This window comes from Accipiter gentilis, chromosome 27, assembly GCF_929443795.1.
Source record: "Accipiter gentilis chromosome 27, bAccGen1.1, whole genome shotgun sequence".
In the NCBI taxonomy this organism is placed as follows: Eukaryota; Metazoa; Chordata; class Aves; order Accipitriformes; family Accipitridae; genus Astur; species Astur gentilis.
In genome coordinates, this window is record NC_064906.1 from 12,205,166 (window position 1) to 12,228,487 (window position 23,322).

At 38.6% G+C, this 23,322-nt stretch overlaps 2 protein-coding genes across 9 annotated transcripts in view; one reads left to right on the plus strand and one right to left on the minus strand.

Annotated features, from left to right (window-relative positions):
* The window catches only part of STX17 (syntaxin 17), a 37,165-nt gene extending 29,145 nt beyond the window's left edge, over positions 1–8,020 (plus strand). For all 8 annotated transcript variants that reach the window (XM_049830487.1, XM_049830486.1, XM_049830488.1 and 5 more), the window contains 4 exons: positions 2,038–2,156; positions 2,240–2,290; positions 4,394–4,480; positions 5,183–8,020. In XM_049830487.1, coding sequence (XP_049686444.1) covers positions 2,038–2,156; positions 2,240–2,290; positions 4,394–4,480; positions 5,183–5,422 — 497 coding nt within the window. In that variant the 3' untranslated portion in view covers positions 5,423–8,020. The remainder of the gene's footprint in view (positions 1–2,037; positions 2,157–2,239; positions 2,291–4,393; positions 4,481–5,182) is intronic.
* Positions 8,021–10,212: 2,192 nt separating this feature from the next.
* ERP44 (endoplasmic reticulum protein 44) overlaps positions 10,213–23,322 on the minus strand; it is a 54,461-nt gene continuing 41,351 nt past the window's right edge. The window contains exons 7-12 of the mRNA XM_049830476.1: positions 22,104–22,161; positions 20,640–20,756; positions 16,741–16,852; positions 16,143–16,284; positions 12,967–13,069; positions 10,213–10,803 (exon numbers count right to left, since the gene is read on the minus strand). Coding sequence (XP_049686433.1) covers positions 10,702–10,803; positions 12,967–13,069; positions 16,143–16,284; positions 16,741–16,852; positions 20,640–20,756; positions 22,104–22,161 — 634 coding nt within the window. The 3' untranslated portion in view covers positions 10,213–10,701. The remainder of the gene's footprint in view (positions 10,804–12,966; positions 13,070–16,142; positions 16,285–16,740; positions 16,853–20,639; positions 20,757–22,103; positions 22,162–23,322) is intronic.

Consider the following 23,322-nt stretch of genomic DNA (forward strand, 5'->3'; position numbering starts at 1 on the left):
TGAGGAATTTTTTCCCACTAATTTTTAGTTATTAGAAAATGATAACAGTGTAAACCTACTTAGAATTTTAAGTTCTCTGGAGTGTGTGTCATGCAAAACTTCAGTATCATTTATGTACTTTGAAGGATGTGCTTTTCTACAATAGGTCAGCATAGATTGTTAGGGACAGACCAGAGTAGGGAACATAATTTGTGAGGAGGCAATTTTGCTTAGTGAGCATTTTTTTTGCTTTTGAATGACTAATATTTTAATTTCAACCAACTTAGCATGCATCTGGCTGATTAGGGAAGAGTATGCTTTTCTTGGCAGAAGAAACGTGATTTTGAATTAGGACTGTGAAGGATTGAAATTGAACGAAATACTCAAAACTGATGTTAAATGTCAGAATATGTAGCAGAATTGGTTTCTCCAAAAATGCAAGCATTTGGGTATACGATTAATTACGTTGAAAAGGGAAAAGCAATATTTTAGAACTGATTATGTAACGTTAATTAATCTGATGTTAAAAATTAAAAATATGTTCTGGAAGAACAGGTGGTGATTGTAGAAGGTGAAGTGCCTTCCTGGATTCTTAAAGGAAAAGGTGTAGAAATAATTAGAAAGAAAAACAAGCCCAAAATAAAACCCCAAATCGTTTACTCCATTGTTGTTACTGACCTACTCTGCTTACTTAGTAATTATGGCTGAATATCAGCTTCATTGATGTTAGGCTTCTATTGATCTGAAAGTAGGAAGATTAGGTCCTTAATGTACTTTGAGATCCTGGGATAAAAATGCTGAGAAATGGACAAATGTTACAAAATGTATAATTTTTATTTTATGTTAAATTAATTCCATGAATAAGCATGCACTATTACTAATTTTTTTAATGAATATGATTATGTTTTCCATTATTCATATCTGTTGTAGTAACAGTTATATAACATTATTATAGTACCTTGGCACATTCATTGTTTGTAAAGATTTTAATGCAATATTTACACTTTAGTATTGGTAGACATACCTAGCCCATCTTCCCCATATTAAGCTTTCTCTTGATACTACCCTCCCAAGGAAGGAAACATCAGTGTCCTACTAAAGTAGCTACCTTCCTTCAGAAATGGAAGTTGACTAAATTAACATGATCTTTGCACTGTGTTTAGACACATACGTTCTCCAGTCTGCCTTTCATACTCTCAAGCTATTCCTTAGTCCTTGCTATGACAAGCAAAACTTGTTTGTTCTTTATTACCACTTAATTACTTGTCCGTAATTATGCACATGTCCGTTACATCTGTAGTGGCTCGATACTGGTCTCTTTGACTGGAGGAGGTATGTGTGTGTCTGTTCATGGTATCTGCTCTCCCCCACACCACTTAGCTGTCTCTCATTGTCCATTTTTTCCACCATACTTTGTCTAATGTCTTCTGCATTCTTCTGCATTCTAAGTGATTTAGAAAGGAAGATAAGCAAAAGTATCTCCTTTACACTGCTGAGCTGCAAACGTTCGTCATCCTCACAGTACCGTTACCCAACTGGATCCAGCACTGAATGCTGGGCAGCATGTTACTTGGTTTTCACTGCTTTTACTTTTTGAAAGCTTTTTCCTCCAGCTTCTTTTAGTCCCAAATAGCTGTAAATCAAACTGGTAGCATAATAATCAATCATAAAATGAATAACTGTCTGTTCAGTTTTGGAAGCGCAGTTTTTATGTGTCATATGTAAATGAAAAGTTTTTGTCCCAAGCTCAGTTTTCTTAGCTCGGTTGATACAAAATTAATTAACTGACTTTGAATTCAGGAGTATAATTTCATTCTCGGAACTGATTGTGAAAGTGTGCTGACAGAAATGAATCCATTTCTTTGGCAATAACTTCCTTTTAAGAAACTGTCTAGTGCTGTAAGACTTTTCCCTATATGATCATTTTCAGGGCTGTTGCTTGGCTTGAATTAGGTTTAATATCAATTTATCCATGAGAAACATTAAGAGTGAGAAGCTGCACATCACCTCCATTCTGATTCAGTACATTTATTTGTAAACATCATGTTTCTCATTCAGAAACTTTATATAACAAGGAAGTGAAGGATGGCTCCCAAAGTTTAATCCAGATCTACTCCCGCCTTCCCGAAATACCTCAGGAAGAAAATGCAGCTGAGTCCTGGGAAACTTTAGAAGAGGTATGTTGGAACTGCCTTACTGCCACCTTGGTGCTCTTGTTTTTGGCAACTATTACAAAATAACATTTGTTTTTTACTTGTAGGACTTGATTCAGCTTAGCCAGCTGGTGACTGAGTTTTCTCTCTTAGTCAGCGTAAGTATTAATTCTGCATTCTATCCTAGATAGAGTCTTGTACAAAAAGAGAGTGAGTGGTTAACTCCTAGTTGGGGGAAAAAAAGATGAGCAATACTTCTGCCTGTAATCTGAACTCAGACTGTGCTAGTATCACTTGGATCAACGTGACAGAATAGCAGAATAACATTAACTGAATTTATTCAGTCCAATATTCAAGACTATAAAGTCTAGTCACTTTTAGGAGCTTCAGGAAAATGCCAGTAGAAGCACAGCAGTTTACCCACGGTGAGCCGAGATGTCTGCACTAAGGTGCTGTCTTTGCTACTTGGGACCTACGGTAAATACACCTATAGTTTCAAAGTGGATGCATTAGGCACTTTCCAAAGTCATAGATGATGCATATAATGCTTACATCAAATTGTCTAGCAGTAAGGTGAAAGGTTTTCTTTTGATTTTCAAGTGCCAACAGAAGAGGAATGTTCAAAAGCATGAATTTAACTATTTGGCTGCCGCGTCTGGTTAGAAAACTAACAGCTCTTCCTTCCCTATAGCAGTGACTCATTGCTACAAGGATCTCCTTATAGCTCTCCTGTTGTTTCAGGCTCTGTCAAGGTAGATTTTTGAGGGGGCAACAGTCTTCTGTTTCAGCACTAGTACTGGTAATTGCTCCTAAGTTCTTGTCACCAGAGCAACTACTGGTGTTCTAGCCAGTGCCCTTGGCCACAAGTTGAACCTCAGTAGAAGCTCTACAGCACTGACTGCAGGCTTCTGCCCAGGTCCCATTCATTTTTATGATTTCTAATCATAATGGTGATGATAGCCTTCACTGCACAGGGTGGGTGTTTCTTAGGTGCTTTTTCTTGCTTCATCAGGAGTACTAGAAAAATTTGAAGTTTCCCTCACCTTTATCATGCCCTTTCTCTACTCTCACAAAGCTGCCAAAAGGTCTTCAACATCCACACTCAGTCCCAGTGTTTAGTTCTTCCTGTGCCACAGGGAATTTAAATCCACAGTTATCATCTCCTAGGAGAGTTCTTTAATCTCCTTGCTGTGGGGTTAGTTGGGGTAGATAAGCTAGCTTTTATCCTTTCTGCTGAATATGTGCTGCTTCACATATACAAAAAAAAAAAAAAGAAAGACCAAGGTTCATTAGGCTGGAGGGGGACTGTAAAAAATTTTATTCAGTAGCCTAAATGTTAGCAGCTTTAGCTAAAAAGGAGGAGTTCCTGTTCCCAGGATTTTCTGGATTTTACATGTAACCATCATTAGATATAATAGTAAGCATCCAAAGTGTGTGGATTGGATAGCAGATGAAGATACCAGAGCCAGTGGATTCAGCAGTTTCTGGATTAGAAAGAGGCAAAAAGTTCAGAATGCCTTATATTTTAAGCTGAACATTAGCCGTCTCATTATTTTGTGACATAAAACAGCCTGGGTACCGCTGAGATTAAAATAGGAACAAACAAACCCACAAACCCCTTTATCTTCCACTCTGGTGTTCTCTGAGAGAGGCTGCAGGGGAATCTGACTGCATTTGGAGAAAGGATGGAATGTTTTTGTAAAATCAAAGAGTAAAATAGAGAGCAACATCAAGTATATTTTCAGTACTGTCACTACTCTTTACTTTGTAAAGTTAAGTCAGTGGTTTATAATGTCATAATTGAACACTTCTATTTAGATTTCTTGGTGCAGCTTTGTACGTTGAGAGTTGGTACTGATCTTATAAATGCTCTTTATAGATTGTTTTTATGAATGTGAAACTCAGCAGGAAACGAAAAGGCTAGTTTGCATTATTTTTCCCTTTGGAATATGAGTTCATCTACTCACAGAAAAGATTTAGAAATCATATGTTTTGGGTTTTTTTCTCTAACTGCAGCAACACATTGTATAATACCCACTCCATATTATTACTGAATAGTTGAGATTTTTTTTTACAGTAAGTTTGTAGTTTCGGCACAGTTTATCAGATGCTATTAATGAACCACCATTAAGGCTGCACGGCTGCAGTGTGTAGCAGATGAAAGCGGCTGTGGGGCCCTGATTACAGGCGTTAAAATGGTGTGTATTGGCTCACTGCTGCTTCCCAGCAGGCTACCTCACTCATAATTCCTTTGCATCTAGTCTCAGCAGGAGAAGATTGACAGGATTGAAGACCATGTCAACAGTGCTGCTGTGAATGTTGAAGAGGGAACCAAAAACTTGGGGAAGGTAGGGATCTGCTCCTGCTGGTGAATCAATGGTACTCTGCCTCCCAGCAATCCTCTGTATTAACCCAATTGATCTGCCGTCTTTAATGCTGAGGGAGCCAGCAATTAAGGAAATAAGGAAGAAATGACCCACAGGTAGCAGGGGAAAAAAAATAATCAATCTCTCTCGTAATTCTCCAGGCTACTAGGAAATACAAATTTTTTTTTGCCTTTTTTTATGCTATTCTGATGGTACTTTACTTTACCTGCAAAGACAAGTGTATTCAACAATTGGCTCACAAGAATCAAATAAGAGTAAAACAACAGATTGATAACATGCAATTTCAGTCCCATTCTATGTAGATGTCGGTGATAGTTGCTAATAAGCCACAAATTCAGGCATGTTACTGAAAAGTCTGAGCATTTTCTCAATTTGATTTAATGATGGAGACCAGGTAATAACCAGTGTACGTAATCTGGCAGAACCGCTTAAAAGGACCTGGTTCACAACTGCATACATGAGGTAGCTCCATTGTGAATTGGTTTTAGTATGTTCTGTCACACAAGTTGGATAGTAGATCACCTTTTTTTAAATACTAATTTGTAAAGTTTATTTATCACTGAGCAATCAATCCCAAGAATAATGAGGGGAAAATGCACATCACCACAGGCAAGTATTCTAACACTTTTTTTTTCTTTTTTTTTTTTTTTTCCTCCTTTACAGGCTGCAAAATACAAGCTGGCAGCTCTGCCTGTGGCAGGTGCAGTCATTGGTGGAGTGGTGGGGGGTCCTATTGGTCTCCTTGCAGGCTTCAAAGTGGCAGGAATTGCAGCTGCACTTGGTGGTGGGATTTTGGGTTTCACAGGTGGAAAATTGATACAAAGAAGAAAAAAAAAAATGATTGAGCAGGTCTCTTCCAGCTGTCCAGAGCTTTCTCGCCAAAGTGCCAAAAAATCCAGCTGAAATATTAGAATCATTATGACTAGGAACAAAAGCATAGTAGCCACGCTAATGACAGACTTGCAGCCTTATGCTTTAAATACAAGGCTGAGTTATGTGAATTTTGACAGCAGTACTGCTACTTGGGAGAGGTTAAACAGTATTTCTCTTTTCAGATGTGGTGACATCTGTCCTTTGAAATTATAAGGATAACTTTTAATTATAAAATCCTTAGGTGAGCTATGTGCACAGCTGTAATGATGGGTGACGGGTGCTTCATGCCAAATTTGCACAAGTGTCTTGCAGACAACACAGAGATATTTGGAAAACCCTAGTGCTTTCCCATGGGTGCCACCCAAAAGCTGGAGCTTTTATTATAGAGCTCCAAAGAAAAGGAATTAAGTTCTATCTATCTTTCATGGTCATAGTATTTTAAGTTTACTTTCATTTATCTGGATTCCCAAACTCCTCCTGTGTATACCCCCAGGGTATGACTGACTATGCCTGTTCAATAACACGCAGGGAAGTGTTTAGCTGCCATAAGAAAAGATGAAAATGCTGGGTGAGCAATGTGGAAAAAAACCCCTTATGTATATCCCATATCTGCCTCCATGAGCCAAATAGATCAGCCTTATAAACAGCTTTTCCTCTTTTCCAGGTACTTTAAAAAAAAAAAAAAATTTGTTAATCCCTCATCTTGTTCAAAGTGTAGTTAAGAATTAAACAATCTAAGCAGCAACCTAGGAGGACTGCTACTGGAGAATAATTAATTTTCCATGGCTGTTCAACTCCTTGGCTTGTTCTGAGAACACTGTACAGGATGAAGTGCCAAGCTCTGGCATTCTGAGCCTGAAGCCTCAGCTTACTCAGCAGTGCTTACTGCTAGATGTTGCCCTTGCTTCTCATCTCATGTCACCAACAGTGCTCTGGTGGGAGAGCTAAATCGAGCGGTGCCACAGCCAGGCCCACACCCTCAAGGGTGGCATTAGGCACCAGGTCAAAGGATGGTGAAGCAGCGAGGCTCTTTAAATGGTGCCAGTGGCAGCTGACATCCCCAGATGATGGGACTATTTTGAAAATGTCAACTTGATACTGTTTACAGTAAGTAAACCATGCTCGTTTGGGTCAGCTGCACACCTCTTGCATATTGTTCAGTTCCCAAATGTCTCCTTCCACCCACGCTGCAGAGTAGCTTCTCAGCCTTCTCAAGATTTTGGGACATGCTGTGGAGCCTGTACAGGGTGAGGTGCTGCTAGTGCTTTTGCTAGCCTTTTATAGTGGATGCCTGTTATACTTGCCATCCTTATTTTGCTGCTTAAGCAACCTTTTGCTTCTGAAACTTCCACTGTTAAATACAGAAGCGTTAACGTGTGTTTATTGCCACATAATTGTACTGTTGTCACATAATCTACTATTCAGCACATGGTCCTACCTCCATCCCTTCAGGACAATTCCCACACTATTGCTGCTGCTGTTTGGGGGAACAGAAATTGAGGTTGGGAAGCTGCTTTTTAAAGTTTTTAGACTGTTCAATTCATCCTGAGCTCTGCTTGAGTCCAGTTTTATTAGGTGAACACTGAAGTCAGTGTTTAGTGATAAGGCTCCCTAGCAGGGAACACTGTAGAAGGAGCATACTGTAGAAAGAGCTCCCTTTTAGTAACCAGTACTTTGATGTCATCTTTGGAAATAACTGTCTACTAATGACAGATGATAGGTTTTTGTGCCTAGAGACACTGTAAGCAACTGTTAGTTACAGCACAAATATCTTTTTCTGAACAGTTCTTCCTTATTACTTTTAAAATATGATTGAAATTGCATTGTGTCTATTTTAATGAGGTCTGAGGCTCAGGGAAGCAACGTGTGCAAGAATAGCTTTCAGAAGTAATCGCAAACATTGTCAAAACTGTATGTGTTAAAGCCACAGTGCCTACATCTGTAAAATCAGCTGGAGTGGAAAACATGACCCAAGTAATTCAGCTCATTTGCTCATGTCAGGCAAAAAGCACTTTTCTTTAAATGCATCTACTTTGGATGTAAACACATTTAATGAGCTTGTAACAACTTCACACTAAGGCTGTTCATTCCTTTGATTTGTAATTTCTACATTTAAAGGAAGAAACTAAGAAAAAAAAAAGTCTTCTTAATCAGAAACTGTGGTTGATTCTTTGTATGATTTTAAAAAACTATGTCTGCTTTCCTGCTGTATGCTTTGAAACCTTGTGCATTTAAATGACAGCAGCCACATCAGAGACATCGTGGACTCCACCCTCTCCCCCCAAGCTGGACTAATGCCAGGACAATCTAAATGCATAAAACTGAATTCCTGCTACAGTTTATACAAATACAGCTTGGTCTGCACTCATTTTATGAAACGTCTAGCACAAAACCTATTCTTCCTTGCATCTTTAAGGAAGCAATTTCAAAACATTGTGTATATACTAGACTTAGGAGACTATTATTTAAGCTATGATTTCTTAAAATAAGTGGGTTATTTACATACGTGAAGAAACGTGGGCATCTGAGTAACCGAACTAGCATTTAAAATGCTAGGCATGTTAGACAGAAGGAATGCCAAGAAATGGATAAGTCTTTCAAACCAAATAAAAGCTTTTGCCTATGAGACTGATTGTAGCATTTATTGAGAATGTTGGGGTTTATTTCCTTCCAACATCTAAAAGATTAATCCCTCAAAAATGTTATATTATTGAAATAATTGCATAACCAAGATTTAAGAATCCTGTATTGAGTTACACATGCTTCAGCTATTGAAATATTTACATTGACTGAAATTAACACAAGTTCTTGAAGTGTTGCATGCATCTAGTAACTTGTACACATATGCTAGCTCAGAAATGGATTCCTTAAGTTCAATTAAAGAGAGAGTTTGGAATGGTTTTGTTCCACATGGGCATAACATTAATACTGTTTGACAACTTCCCATGAAAGCCTCGGGAAGTGTTGAAGGTTGAATGGTTACAACCATTGATGTAGATGATCGGAGTTGAAGGGCTCAGTTTGAAACACGTCTCCCATTTTGTCCAGCGCTTGCTCTCTCTAGACAAATTCTTTGTATCATCAGATACTTAAAAGCTCAAGTGATACTCAACGTCACGTGAGGCAAGCACACCTAGACAGCAGCTGTTCAACCTTCTGCTTGCAAATAGAAAAATCACTTAAATGAAAGTTGGTACAGACAGGTCAATGGTCATCAAGAACCCAGGAGAATCAAGTCCAACTCCAATGAATACACAATGAAATGACTTTGAGTAACTGTGATGACTGATAAAACTTTTACATCTAATTGCCTACAGAGCACTAGGATGCCAAAGCTCTGGGAACAGGTCTTTACTCAGAAAAGAAACTTGGATTAAGGAGTGGCAGAGGGGGTTTCTCTCTCTCACTTTCTAGCCGAAAGCACCAGCCACTAGACTGTTGGGTGTATGGTGAGGTAGCATCTTTCTCCAGAAGGAGGTTTAGATGTCTTCCACCAAACAGCATTTATAATTAAGAACCCTAAGGAAAAATAGGAACCTCAGAGGAGTAAGATGAGTACCTGTAGGCACCATGCAGGAATTGACTAAGATTTCAGGTGCCTGAACAACTCCAGAAGTTCTGTAGCACCACCTGCAGATAACAAGTGGCAGCCTTAAAACCAGACCCTGCTCCCATCTTTAGATTCCAGCTGCAAGGTGGTGTGACCCAGCTGCCAAAAATGCTTGATCAGGCATGAGATGGAGAATGGGACAGGAGAAGACAGCACTTTCCAGCACTTAGCGTGCACTCCAAAACGCAGATTCACAAAACTGACAAAAAAGCATGCCTGTAAACAAAATCTTGCACTATGCTTTTAGCTACCAATTCTGCATCTGCTCGGTTAGCTGTAGCATGGTGGTGGTTGGTACTAGCAGCTCTCTGCTCAGAATCACACCCCAGGCAGCTCACGTGCCTGTTGCTGCAGGGGCTTGATTCGGCAGGCTCTCTCGAAATCAGTTTGCCACAGCTGCACAGGACTATGTCGGTCTTCTGCCAATAACCGAGTAGGTGGCCGCTAGCTGAGAGGCAAAAGGAATCTGAGCTGTGAGCTGTGGAAGCTGGGGCACTCACTGAAGTAAACATGAACCCAGTAGTCCACCTATCCAAAGAACAAGCTTGCTGCTAAGGACACTAAGCCTTGGGGGTCCAAGTCATGGACTAGATTCTTTGCAGCAAGCATACTGTACAAATCCAACAGTAATTCATCTCCAGCAATGCACCCCAAATTAACATATTTTTCCATCTTAACAGTTTCTGTATGTCTATCTCACCAAGCAGCTTGAAGATTCGTTGGAGAAAAGCCCATATTCTGGTATTAACGCACAACGGAAAAGCCCACAAGGAAAAGTCATAATTCCTTCTTCAGAGCAGAATTCAAAGAATATGCAATAAATAAGGCATAAGCCAGACAAAAAGAGTAACAGAAAATTTGCAATGGTTGTTCGGAAGGTAAATCTCTGCCAGGAAGGCAGGTACCAAAAGAAAAAAAAAAGAAAAAACCCCACTAATACATAAGTTAATTTAAGACTGACACAACTAAGATAGCAGTCCACCCCTACCCCTCTCCTACTTTGAAGGGTTTCCAACATTCATGTTCTTTTAACACAACCATGTGTGTAATATAACAATCTTAATTCCAGGAAACCAGAGCAGGTCAATACAGCCCTTTCATTCAAAGTACAGCCATTATCATAAAACTTTTCCTTTCCTTCCTTGGTATTCTAATAGTCAGAATTGTTTAATTGCTGAGACATTTGCACCCAGTAAAGCACCACACGAGATTCTGTAAAACTTTAATTTATTCCCCTCCCAAGTATCCAGAATAGAAGACCCTCTTAAGTTGGAGAAAAATGTGACAAAGAAATAGATTACCAGGATAGCTGTTCACATGAAGAAGAAAAAGCACATACTACCAAGGTTACACAGAAAACAACCCAAAAGTCCTATTTAATGGGATAGTGCAAGTTAACAGCATGTCTCTGGCAAGGATACCTTCATTTGGATTATAAAAGTTTTACAGAACAGAGTTAGATCAAGAGTCTGGATGGGTCTCTGATATTTTACTATAGCATTAGGAACATACTGTTTGAAAGATGCTGTACAGAATGACCCACCAAACAAATGTATTTACAAGCCTGGGGAGAAAAAAAATTATTTTTCAGTTTATTCAAAATAAAAATACACATAGAATTATGAAAATATAGGTTTACTATTTCCACCACACAAGTCAATGCTGCTGTCTGAAAGGCTTGCAAGATTATTTCAAGTTTTTAAAGTTCATCTTTTTCCCTCAATAAGGTGTACCTATGTTCACTGGGTGCCAGTTTCTGGAATGAGCTCTCTGGTGGGCTGCTTGCTAAATCCTGAATTGGCTGAAAAACAAACAGTAAAGTGCTTGTTAGACTCATTTTAATAATCAATCACCTCCATTAAATGAACTTCTAACATTAATTATGAGAGTGCACGAATCTCCAGCATTCTCACAAATTGAGATTTGGGGTTTTTTTTTGGAAGGTACATTGTAAGTCCCAAATAGGTGGAAAACACATGCACACATACATTCATTCATTAAGTACCATCAGTCAGGGATATTCCTTTTGTTGGCACATCTCAAAGGTAACGGCCATCACACGAGTTTCTGTACAAGCGACTTAGAAGTATTGCAAATGCACCCCACTTTATATTTGAGTCTGTCTACCATTTGCTTTGAAGATATTCTAGTTTGCGTGCCGTTTTTTTGAGAAACACCAGGGCAAAAGTGTCATCGCTGCAAAAATATTTTAGAATTCATTTTCTACGGAAACTAAAAAAAACCACCCCCAAACAAACATGCAATTCAAGGGACATACATGACCTAGGACAGCAGCCTCCAGTTTAGTTAAGGCCAGTATTTCCATCGCACGTGCGTACGCATCTTCACAAGCTGGCAGGATGCCATACGGACATGAGAAGGGAAACATCCCAGGTTTGGTGTGTGTTTTTCAAGGAAGAACGGAGACAAGAGCAAGCCTGCGGTTCTAGGCAACGAGCCCGTGCCCAGACAGGCAGCAGGATCCAGGGACTCGGCAGCCTTCCTCCCTCCCTGGCCAAGCCTCCTCTACATTGCAATTGCCTCAGAGCGTCTCTTCCTCACGCACGCCTGTCTTGCTCTGAGTTGACCAACTGCCTGACTTATGCCTCAGTCTCTAGCCCTGTTTTCTGCATCTCCTCCTGTTGACTTGCAGTCTGGTTGCTCAATGAATTCCTGAGAAACACAGGGAGTTACCAGTTAAATGAATTACTGCTGAGACAATTCAGCCCGCCTGTTTTCATAGCCAGTCATGACAACATTCAAAAGCAGTCATTCTCCTGGCCCAAGGCAAGCCCTCCAGAGCTTTCACGCTTTTCAATCTTTTAACTTTGAACAGGGCAACAGGAGGCTGCACAGCTTAGCACAGTGCCACCGCTGCCACATCCCACAGATGACCAGGAAAATGAGCCTGTAGCCATAAATCGTTTCTGTCCCTTACCCACGGGTTCTGGGATGGCCCAAGGCACCCCAACGCAAGGGCACCAGGTCTCCTCTGGAACCCATATGGCTCTTTGAGCCCTAGACAATGCAACGTCTAACTTGAGGTGTGTAAAACCAGTTATTTCTTTAGAGAGTGCCCGAGGTAATGAGAAGGTTGCCTGACAGGCTGTTACATTCCCACTTTTCAGCATGACACCAAGCATATGAGCTGAGTGGTGTTATCAAGAAGATACAAGGCTGATCAAGACACAGAAGACTGGGCTGAGCAGAGGGAATCAAGGCTGGTAATGTCCTTTCTTTTCTGCCTCTTGTATTAAACTAAGCACTGAGGTGCTCCTTTGTCTGGAGAAGGATCTAGTAGTTGTGTTCCTGAAGAGATCCCAGGAGTAACTTCCAGGCATGTAATTATGCAGCATGACAACCTTTGAGCAGGAAAGTGAGGAATCCAAACTGACGAATGCAGCCTATGATCACTATTAATGCCGCTTGTTAACTGCATTAATAAAAATAAGCCCTATTACCACTTCTCAGTCTTTTGTTGATGCTCTAATAATCTGCCTCCTGCTTGGATTGGTGACTATGAGTAAATATATAAAACAATCAACTGGTGTTTCCCTTTAGAAGCACCCTCTTAGTGTGTCGTGTGGGAAATAATGCATCTATGATGTATCATCAGTTTTTACACTGAAATCACATTGAGAATGTAAGACCAGCTCTATGAGCTCAGAACAGTCATCTAGCCCAAGATCTTCTGTTGCACTGGAGAAAATATATATTCTTATACTCTTCCCTTATTCAAGGCAAACAGGCACCATACTTCCCCCTAATGCTCTCCCTGCCTTTACACAAAGGAATTTAAAGGAAGAGGCAAGCCAAAGTGGCAACATTATGCTTCTATAGACAGATTTCTTTTTCGGGAGACTGAAGTTAAAAGTACACACATATTAGAAAGTACAGCTCTGACAAGGAGTAAAAAAAGGACTTTCTTAAATGGCCAAGTTAAATGTATTTGTTGTAACCTTACCTGACCAGGTGCTACATCAGTTGGATCAGGGCCGTGATGAAACTCTCTATGCAATTTTCCAGAATGCAAGTCTAGTACAAATTGCTTCAGTTTACCTGGAACTCTGTAACAAATCCAACAGAAACCCACATGTTTACTACAAGTTAAGTCCAAACACAGAAGATTTAAAGTGCACTGTTTAGAGTAGCCAACTTCTGTTTATCTAGCACACTATGTCCACTTCTAGGTGATTAATAGAGGACAGGAAGCCAAATGGTTTGTTAAAGTGTCCTACCAGCTTCTTTTTCTTTCCACTGTCTCCTGAGAACACAGCAAGTACTTCATCTTTTCAATAACTCCCACAGAGTTGTACTAGCCGATAACTTCATTGTATACTCACTTCAGCTCCCCACTAACCATAATGTAAGAGGGAACAGCGGGTTCCAAATGCACAGTTTACAGATACAAATGACAGTTGGGTAGCAGTATTGACAAAACATCTTTGAAAGGCTCTCTAGTGCCTGAGCAACTGCATATACACTAGCGATAAGCACTAAGAGGATATCAATGTAAATCTAATCTGAGATCATCTACTGTCACCCACAGCAAACGTGCTAAACTACAGCATCCAGTTTTACTTGTGAAATGTCAAATAGACTAAAAAGCTTAAAATGAAGAATTGATCTAATAAATATTAAAGATGAGATAAAAAACTATAACGTGAGCACTAAGCATGCAATCAAAAGGTAACGTATGAATGGAGACAGGTTTTGCAGGGAGCCTTTCATCAGACCAATTACTACATTTAGGAAAGAGGGACAAAGCGTGGTCAGACAGGCTATCAGCAATATTTCACATCACCAGAAAACTCTGTGGCTAAAACGTAATACGATAAGAGTCAGAGGCCATCACTACAGCAACGTCTCTAACTAATCAGTATTGCTGTGGTACTTTGAAGGGTTTCTTCCCTTCCCAGAGAAGATCAGGAATTGGTGCTGATGGAGAGAAGGGGGTTCATTCTAGCCCACTTGTAGGGAGAGCAGAATCCCCTGCTTTACCTTGGGCTCCTGCCCTGTTCTAGGTCAGGCACACTGCTGGAGACACTCCCCTCCAACCTCTTCTCTCCTAATGCAGCAAGGGCATTTGGTGCCTACAGCCTCTTGTAACTGGACCGGTTCTTGCTGAGAAACTACAACTGATCTGTTGAACACTCCCTGCAATTGTTTCCAACCTGGAACAGCAGGATGAATAGGGCCAGGTGGCCAAAGTATGAGGACAAAATATTGGGTGTTGGTCTCATTTGCCTATGAAGTAGCTATTCTCAGAAAAAGACAACTCCCTAAAGTGAGAGGAAATTTTAGTGGGCCAGTTCTGGAAGTACCATATCCAAACCCTACTGGTTGGTGGCAGCACTGAGATTACAAGAGACAGTCTGGGGCCAGTTTATAAAAGAGTCCAGAAAATGTACTGAAGTGGCAGAAGTCCTTGCAGGTAGATGAAAGTCTCAGAATTAAGATTTTATGTATTATAAAAAAAAAACCCCAACAACAACAAACAAACCAACAAAACCAAAACAAAAATCCAAACCACACACACACACACAAAAGAGTATCACCCCAGGAGCTCTCCTTGTTTCCAAACTGTTTGTTACGTATTTCTAAGTATCAGCTCAATCTCCTAGAGTAAGGTTGAATAATTATTTATCATTAAGCAACTGTCTACAATCCTGACATTACTCACTCTCTTCTTCATTTGTATGTAACAACTGGTATACAAACAACCAAGTAGCTTTTATTATTCTGGTAGTGTTTCACAGAAACAGAACACGTAAGAAACATAACATGAAAGACTAAACTAAACATCTCTATTCCCCTATGAGAGACATTAATTTATTTTAGGGCTATTTCAAAAGTGACAATAAAAAGAGTGCTTTTGAAATGCAAATATCCCACAATTTTTTTTTAAAGCCCTGGCATGTGCGGTGAACATGATCTTCCAAAGAAACAAGAACACAGGGAGAAAAATAGTCACTATCAGTGTTTCCACATACATAGCTTTAGATATTTGAAAAGCACTATTTGGGATACATCAAACAGTGACTACATTTTAAGAATAAGCCTGTGGAAAACTACGGGGAGAAGCTAGGTTTGAACCCTTCTTCCAAATGTCAACATTTCAGGTAGAAAAATGCCTGCTGGAATGGCAGAATTAGACATGGGGTTACGTTCACATTGCATGCAGTCTGAACTTTGAATCCTTGGCTTTGACAAAAATAAAATACCCTGAGTTTTTAAAAGTACGAATGGGCAAAAATTAGGAATGGGCAGAAGTCCAAGTCTCAAAGCCTGGGCATCTAACCAGGACTTAAGAAGCAGTGTATATGCAGGCACCTCCTTTGAGGTAGAAACTGGAATTTTAACACACAACCTGAAGACAAAGACAGAACGCTTGTCTCATGCTGAAAGTCCCTGAAGATAAATGTTTACACATCTTCACTCCTCAGCTGAACTACAGGAGACAGAACATCTGCTTCCAAGGCAGTACAAGATAAAGAGAGAGAGGCTGATGTAAGCGGATTATCAAAGTGGCATTTCGCCTAAGCACCCTGATACTTCTCTCTCACGTATTTTATCCAGATAACATGCCAATAATCAGCCATTTTCCAAACTACATGTGGAAAATTTCAGAAACCCATGCAACAAGGATTTCTCCGCCAGCTTTCAGAGTTTAGGCTAATGCAGGGAGACTGGAATTGCACAGCAGGAAAAACCAAACCAGCAGGCTGGGAATTCTTACATGGTGCATTTTATGGTAATTATTGCATAACACAGCACTTGAACTTTCCATGTAGTATTTTAAACCTTTTAAAGTTAATTGATATATCTAGATGACCACTAAAAATACCATGCCAGGCTCCAAATGCCTAACTACTGTGGAAAATAGCAAAACTTTGAAATAAAACAACAGCATCTAAAAACTTAATGTGAGATTCTCTTCTTGCATAAAGCAATGCAACTCCATTTAAACAATGGCTTCACACCAATTCATATTGCTTTAAGGCTCTGACACTGAATCGCATGTAGGCAGCCTTACCTATCCTAGATTTGTTCATCTTCCTATCATAGTACTGATTAAAATACGAGCACACCTTTTAATTTGAGAAGAACAAAGTAAAATGCACAGAGAAAAATACTTACGACAAGTCACTGAAGTCTGGAAAGACGTACATGTGCCTAAAGCTATCAATGGCAATAACAGGGCAGTCTGCTGGAGTCTTCTGAATATGAAGGAGTGGGTGCCTGAATTTATCGCAGTCAGCATGGAGGAAATTTATTGTACCTTAAAATTGTAAGCAGACAAAAATCCATGTTAATATTTTTTTATTATTACCTTGAAACTCTAAACACTTTCATAAGTATTACAAAGGTGGAGATATTAGATAGATACAACATGCAAAACTTGAAAATAGATTTAAACAACTAACACCCCCAAAATAATGGATTTTCTTAAAGTGTTTTTGGCCACAACACAAACTGAAGTTTTGTTTAATGCCCTCTCAAACTGCATGAAGTCATTTAGACAAGAAGGATTTCTGAAAGTTACTTACTAATAAATTGTGTATCTATTTAAATCATTTCCACAGGAGTCGGTCCTCACTGTCAAAAGTACACAAAGCCCTTCGGTCGCAAGAGCTTTAAAGCTCAGATACTGTTTGGTCTTTGCTTCCACTCTACTAAGTTTGTCTGAAAAAAATTATACCAGTAAAAACAAGAAGTAGCAGGAGTTACCACAGACCTTTTTCACTTATTAACTGACGTGCAACCTCCTGTTGGAACTTCTCTAAACTCTCCAAGTCATCTTTCATGTGGAAAAGTATGAGAAAAGGAAGGCCTTCTTCTGTCAGTTCCTGCACAGAAAACAAATGACAAATCTCAATTCTTCCGTTTCTTAAGGGCACTCAAGTAAGTGATTCCAGCAATTTTTAAATTCAGTAAGATCTCTACTTTAAAAACAATTGAAAGAACAGGACTAAAGATGTTAACTGTTGACTCTTCATCTAAGATACCCGAGTGATACAGTTAACTATGTTTCCTTTCTCTGTATCATACACAGCAGAAAAAGGATGAAGGTATTTCATTGTCAACATTTCGGGAAGAGATACACCTGCAGTGGAATACTTGCTCAGAAGAAATAATCCAATTCTGAGAAAACACATCATCTTCATGGAAACAGCAATAAGGCCTGAACAGCATGGTATTAAACACTATGAAAAGCCGAGGGTGTATTCTAGACCTGGTCCTAGCTTGGCTCATATAATAAAGTTGGTGTTTTCTTAGCATAACACAATGAATGAATATCTGTAAACAACTCCATCCTAAAAGAAAAAAAAAAAAAGAATAAAAAGAAAATGCAGAAGCTAATGACATAGCTGTATCAGTTATGATCAAGTTCTAATCTTTTGCCAGTAAGTGTGTCCCGACTGGTCATCTGTGTAACACCATTATGAAATTCAAAGGTTAGTATATTACTAAAATTGATGAAGAAATGAAAACCTTTGCTGGACAGGGAAGCTTTAGTTCCTCATAGAAATGCGTTCTTGCAGCTCGAGTGCCTTTTAAAGATCTCTGTCCAGGGACAGATAAATAGAAACTCCTTGAATAATTTATTCAGGATTCTTCTTTTACTCAAAACCCAAACAAAACATGAACAACTTGTATTTTCTTGCCTCAGAAGTGATTTTTAGGCACCTTTGAACATCAGCTCAACTCGCTAGAGCCCAGTTGAAGAAATAATCAGTTTTCAGTAACAAATGCCTACAGTCTTGCCAATCCTTCATTTGCACAACTGGTGTACAAGCAAGTGCTGCTATTTCTTTGATTCTAGCCTGTATCAGAATAAAATCTATGCTTTTTGAGAAAGATAGCACCCGTTGGTTCTGCCACCAAATAGAATAGTTTCTTCAGATATTTTCAATCTGCAGTAAGTTGGAAGAAATACTTTCCATGTGAGTAGGCAGCCAGCTACATAGCGTATATGATATGACTGTCATTCTCCCTTAAACCAAGTCTGTCAGCTAAGTTGAAGCTTGGTCTTTTAACAGCAGCTTGCAAAGATCCTCATAACGTCAGTGCTCTTGATGAAATCCAAGCTTCCTAATCCATCCCTAAACCAACCACTAATCACATTTGGTCATTCTTATTTTTACACACATGAATTTGGCTGGGTCTCAGTCTCCTCTTCTATTAGAGGATGGGGAAAAAGTCTGTTTCATACCACTACGATTATGGCTCCATTTCCTCACTCGTTTCAGCAGGTACATTTCCAGAGGGAGAACTCCCAAAGAGAGTTTGGTATTCCGGCTCTAAGCTCCCCTCTTGTTTGCAAGCAGCTAAAAGGACAACCTTGGTTTCAATATCTGCACGTGATGAGTTGTATTCACAAGATTGATTTGCCTCCAAACAGGTTGTTAGGACAGCTGGCTTGAAAGTCTTGCTAATTTTGGCCCTGTTTCTATAAAGTACCTTCGTTAGACCACATGGTTCATTGTATTCATACAACATAAAACTAAACAGACTGATTACAGGTTAAACAGTGATTTCTTCTGAATGATACGACTGATCCCAACCGCCTTTTCTTGTCAAGTACAGGGACTGCCTTTCAAATGGACAGTCTTCTCAAACAGAAGACCTTGCTTCAGAGTTCAATTACTATGTATTGTCTAAAGTCACAATGATGAACTCTGCTCAGATCAGGCACTTTCCTGGCTAGACTGCCCATGACACTTACCAGATAATGAAAACATTAAGAAAGAAAATGAGGGAAAAATCTACCAGCACTTTACAGGGGCCAATTTTGATTTTTAAAATTGACTTTGAAGTCAGTAGTAGAAATTGTTGTCTTTACCTTATTTATATGGTATTCTAGTACCATAAACACAGCTTAACAGTCACAACACTTCATATTTTTACTCTGTAATATTGTGCAGTATGCATTAAGAGCCCATTTAAATACCATAGGATTTCAGCAGGCAGAAGTATCTCAATTTTGGCATGTTTAAATTTGTTTGGGTACTGGCAGCACTGAAATTTTTAAACAAATGTTGCTAGGCAAAATGTCACATTGGAATTGTAAATATCTGCCTAAGCAAACAGGAATCAAGGGTTGAGAGAACAACCAGAAAAACCGTGACACAATGTAGTACAAGCTGACAGTGATGAACCTTGGCTTCTAAGGCTCAGAATGCAATTTTACCATGGGAAAAGTACACTGAAAATCCACCACACACTTCTAAACATGCTAACATGTGGCATCTTTTACATTCTGAGTTGCAAATGAAGAATTAAAATTTGTTTAACAGAACTTTCCAATAAACGTTGGCGGGGTTGACTAGAAGGTTGCATTTGAACCATTTTGTCTATCCCACCCTATCCCTCCCTCTTGTCATGTAACCTGACATGTTGTGCATGCCCAGAACAGCAGTGTTACACACACTGCAGATTCAGGATAAAAAAAAAAAATTCAGCGTGTAAACTGAGAATGAATCATATGACTGATTCTTTGGTTTCTGATCCAGTATGGACAACATACTGCATTTTGTTACATACCTCACCAGAGTTCCTAGCAGACGCTGTGGCTATGTACAAATACTCATGGAGATACTACAAACCTATGCCAATTTTCTAAAGATTTTTCCCCCCTCTGTTGGTTATTTTACAAAAAAATTTATAATATGGAGTTGGAAATAGATGAGAGAGAAGTAATTTACGAAAGAAAACGGAAAAGCACCGAAAGAAGATAAGGAGCATGAGAAGAAAAGAGATGTTTAAAAGCAAACCCCCAAACACCATCTTACAAATTACAGTTAAAAACAGAAACCCAAGGGGGAGCACCTGAAGCTAAAAAGATTAAGAAGGTACCAGTGCTTAAACACAGACTGACAAAAAAACCCAACCAACCAAACAAACAAAAAAACCCACATGGTTTTTATTACAATTCCCAGAAGATTGCCAGTTCCATAGATGGTCAGCCACCATTTAATGTGCTTATTTATTAGATAATGCTTTGGAAGTTGTTAATACATTAACATTTTTCTACTAACGACTTTAACATTAAATTTTAAAAGTTGATTATAACTTAAGGTTAGTTCACAACTATTTTACTCTTTCAAACTGTCATGGACATGCTGACATGAGTGTTTTCTACCCTGACTAGAAACATTTTTTTCAAGGTCATATCAGATGCAAAAAGCACTTAAATAACATTTATGTCTAGATCTTAAATCAACATTTAGTCATAGCATCTGTATAAATGTGTACTTACTTTAGATGAATAATACAACCTACCCAAGCTGTTACACACCCATACATACAGACATACACATTCTTACACACACACACACACATTCTTAGCATCCAAGTATCCACACTCCACAAATCAACAGACACTTCTTACATGATCTATATGCATGATCATAACCTCTTTCTTTGGTATCGTATGGAACTACCACAAATCTGCCTCCAGTGAACTTCAAGTCTAATCAAAAAGCTCCAAAAGAATGAAAAGACATTACTTGACAGCTATTTTCTGTCAAAAGCAAAGCATGAAGAAAGTTCTTTGGTATGGATTAAAGACCTCGAAAAAAACATTTTGGTTTTGAGAACCCTCAGAAGTAGAATGGTAGAAAAGATTCTTACCTCCCCATTTTCAAATGTAATTTCTCGAACTAGTGGTACACATTTGTCTTGTGTCCATGCATAAATCAAATCAAAATTGGTTAGCGAGCCTAAATACACCATATCTGGAGCATTTTCCTGTTGAAAAGAAAAATATACTAGTTGAAAAACAGTAAAAATGACATTGCTACCTACAAATAAGATCACCTACCTGACATAAAAGTAACAATATCCATATAAATATTGAAAGCCAATCATATAATCAATGTTCAACCATTGTGCATGCAACATTTCTATTAACTATGTTACAAAAGTACAACAGGAAAAGAAATATATAATATGATCATTTATGCAGTCAACTCCACTTCTTAAGACAACTTAAAAAGAATTTAAAAGATACTTTGTTTCCAAATTAGGGATGCTTCAAATAAAGGCTATTTAGACTTCCATCAGGTTGAGAAATAGTATCTCCATACCTAAAAAAACCTATTTAGATATAAACAAAATGCAGATATTAAGCTTCTTCATGCTAATAGTTACAAAGACTCACCAAAAATCCCTCCCAATGTCTTACAGGACTTGAAACTGGTATTTTACATGTGCTTTGCCAAAGAGATATAAATAAATGATTGTTTTCCTTTATTTGCTAGTAGTTTTAACTTAGAATTCAGTGCTGCCATCTTTTAATATAATTACAATTTTGGTTAACGTGAAATGAACCATGACTTCGCAAGCTGTAGCCATGATTAAGCACACCTTAATTCAGAAATGCCATATAAATTAGGTAACCTAATAAATTCTGTTTTCACAGAAAAAGGTTTGAAACTTCTTCCTCCCTGAGGTCTTTTTTTGTTTATTTCTCTTTTGTAAGCAACTCTTTTCATACATTAAATTTGGGAAAATAGATTTTCAGATATTGATTATGTTTCTAAAAAGCAATTCTTGCAGATTTTCTTCTCTACTGATTTTTTCCTCAAATAAAACTATGTTTATGAGAGTTTGTTAACATACAGTTAATTTTACTTATTCCCGTTTTGATTTTTTTTTTTTTTTTTTAAATTAAGAGAACAGGTCTTAGCAAGCAGCAGTCAGAAAAATACTTAGTAATTGTCACTTGCTTTGAAAAACATGAAGTGCACCAGCTGTTGAACTTCACAGATTTTTAAAACTTCTACACCACACAAAGTATCTATACACATGATGAGTTGACCGTGTTTCTAAGAAAAAAAAATAAATTATGGACACTGACATTTAAAATGACAGATTTAGGTTTTGTGCACTTAATTGGCAACAAACGAGACCAAGATCATTTTCACTTACTCAGAAACACTAGATCCTATGACCCTATTTCTCACACTATTTAGTGATGAAATAAAATTAAGATTTGAGATGCAGTGACATACTGAATGATTTGAATATAGTCTCCATTAGTTCATATTCGCATATAATGACAATAAGCAGAATAAAATACATAGTTACACTTACCCCTGGTGGCTTGTAGATTACATTGTCTCCGCTAAATCTCTCTGCTTTTGAAATAGCCCTACAACAAACCAACCAGTAAGCATGTCTTGGTACAGACAAATAAAATAACTGAGATACCAAAATCATATTTTAATTTGCTATCCTTTCTTTACTTCTTTTTTTCCTTCAAAATTTGAGAATTAAAATCCTTGATCTTTAAAGTAAACTGTAAAGTGACTCCACAGAAACTTGGCCTGGCTAGATGAGAGGGCATTACGGGAGTCAGCAAGATGTATCCCTAAGATTGGAAGTGGGGGCTAAAGGCATCAAAGTGCTAGTGATGAATGCTGGTACAATATAAGAGACGATCAGAGAAAAATGTTAATGAATTAATATAATCATGTAAATTAAAAACAAAACTAAACAAAACAACAAAAAAACCCCTAGTCTTACAGAAGGAAAGGTGAGAACGGTGGATTCTCATTTGCATTTACTCTTCCTGTTCCACTGTTTACACTAGAAATTTGTGTCTTATCTATCCTAATAAAGAAGGGCTTTGAGGTGCTCTACTGGCACAGGCAATGAGAAAATGGATAGCAAATAAGCCCACACTGTCCATTTTACCCTCAAAACAGTTCTAGAGAGCACAAGACACAGCATGCAGTTTCTGACCACTGATGATCCAGTACCTGTGTACCTGGAGAACACATGCAGTTCCTCCTCGGTATTCAGGTTTCTATGTCACCTCAGTAAGTTTCTCCCCTGCCTCTGGAATATTTTGTGGTTCCTCAATCCCAGTCACAACAGAGCACCCTGAAAGCTGCTAGCTTGTACCCCCCAAATTATCGTTTCTTATTCAAACAAATGGGGACAGGTATGCATCCAACATAGGAGATAGGAAAAAACCAAGGAAAGAAAGCTCTCAACAAAAATAAACCCTTTCACCACCTTCAGACAGCAAAAGAGGCCTCTTCTCTTCTCTCCCATGCCTTGCTGTTCCAACATAACTCATGCTGGCAAGGCAGAGCTGATTGGCTGCATATGCCAGAAAAGAGTAAAATGAACTACCCATCTCTTTTCCTTTTACCATAGGCTAAAAAGAAAGCATGTCAGCCCTGGGAAACATTAGCCAAGTGTTCCAGCTTCTCCAATTATAGTATCTGTTCTGGGGACTCAATATAAGCATTGGTGAAGACTGATTAAGAGATGTAAGGGGGAGAAAAAGAAGAGAAGTAAAAAT